General features: G+C 37.2%; 1 protein-coding gene across 1 annotated transcript; it reads left to right on the top strand.

Annotated features, from left to right (window-relative positions):
• Nucleotides 1-394: 394 nt before the first annotated feature.
• On the top strand, nt 395-1,207 carry LOC114744976 (metalloendoproteinase 5-MMP-like). The gene has a single exon (XM_028933109.1). The coding sequence runs from the start codon at nt 395-397 to the stop codon at nt 1,205-1,207; it is 813 nt and encodes a 270-aa protein (XP_028788942.1).
• Nucleotides 1,208-1,584: the final 377 nt, after the last annotated feature.

Below are 1,584 nucleotides of genomic sequence, written 5' to 3'. Positions count from 1 at the left end.
TAATCTGTGAGAAATTCTCCATTTAATCATCATGAACGATATAGAAAAAACTGGATGGGATAAACATGTACAAGACGTTAGAACTTCATACATGGTTGTAGTATTTAATAATTAAGCAAGTCGTTGACATACTATAAAATGTTTACTTCCAAATGGCAGATATATAAATATATTTCTTAAATTAAATATACAGTCATACATTACTCATCACTATGCATATCAATTATTCATATTAAGATTCAATAAACCTTTTCTATAATAAAAATATATTAATTCATGCACGTAAAGTTTTTGTTATCTAATGTGCGTATATAAATCTCTAAGCGAACACAGAAAAATATGCGATAGAAAAACAAACAGTCCTATATTCGGTTTTTCTGTTTAGGTTCTAGCCATGGTGGTCGCAGCTATAACACAAACCCTAATCTTAAGGCTTCTTCTCGTCTTCTTCCTCTCTGTAAATTTCCAAACCATGGTTCAGCCCCGAAGCTTGGCAAGTGAAGACCTTGCTATCGCTAAAAACTACCTCCAAGCATTCGGATATCTAGCCCAGAATAATGGCTCGACCCCTCTAGAAGATCATATGGAGGCAGCAACGAGGAAGTTTCGGGAACTTTATAACCTTAATGTTTCTGGCAAACTTGATGATGAAACCATGAAGGCAATGTCGAAGTGTAGATGTGGAGTGCCTGATACTTATCGAGGACAACCACGTACGTGGCCTCCAAACAAGAGACATCTCACGTACAGCATCAATTCCTCCCAGGTTGAGACCATGTCCCTTGACATACTAAGACCTGTTTTCCGGCTGGCATTCGTACAATGGTCTCAGGTCACTAGTTTCACGTTTGCTGAGGCGGCATTCGGCACGGCATCCGACATCGTGATCGGGGTTTATTGCAGCGATCACGGCGACAGTTTTCCGTTCGATGGCCCGGGGAATGTGTTGGCACATGCTTTTCCACCAACAGATGGAAGGCTTCATTATGATGGTGATGAACAATGGAGCAGTCTTGTTCCACCACAGCCTGATGATGCATTTGACTTGGTTTGGGTGGCGATTCATGAAATAGGGCATCTTCTAGGACTTGCACATAGCAATGATCCGAGTGCGATCATGTTTGCTGAGGTAGATTCTGGAAAAAATAAGAGGACTTTGGGTGCTGATGATATTGCAGCCATAAAAGCCTTATATCCTCATGCATGATATTAAATTATTCTCTAATTTAATTAAGCAATTGTGAATGAATTATAATGAATTTTCATACAAATATGAATAATATTACCTTCATATTATATTTCAATTTTATATTATGGATTCATTTATCCATGAACCCCCAATTTTGGTCGTTATGCCTCCTAATAATATAATTCTTGACTATTCAAAACCTTTGGATGACTAAGAACTTTTTTTTTTTTGGGTAATGACTATCTGACTTGGTTAGATTTGAGGATTGTCAGTTCGAATCTAACTTAGATTTAAGGATTGTCAGTTTGAATCTGACTTAGATTTAAGGATTGTCAGTTCTAATTGGGAGTAAGTGAGTAACTCCCCTAAAAATGTTTTTCATATTTACACAAACT

The sequence above is a fragment of the Neltuma alba genome, unplaced genomic scaffold (genome assembly GCF_004799145.2).
Source record: "Neltuma alba isolate B1F8T4 unplaced genomic scaffold, ASM479914v2 tig00004505_pilon, whole genome shotgun sequence".
NCBI lineage: Eukaryota > Viridiplantae > Streptophyta > Magnoliopsida > Fabales > Fabaceae > Neltuma > Neltuma alba.
This window is presented reverse-complemented; position numbering and strand designations above follow the sequence as displayed.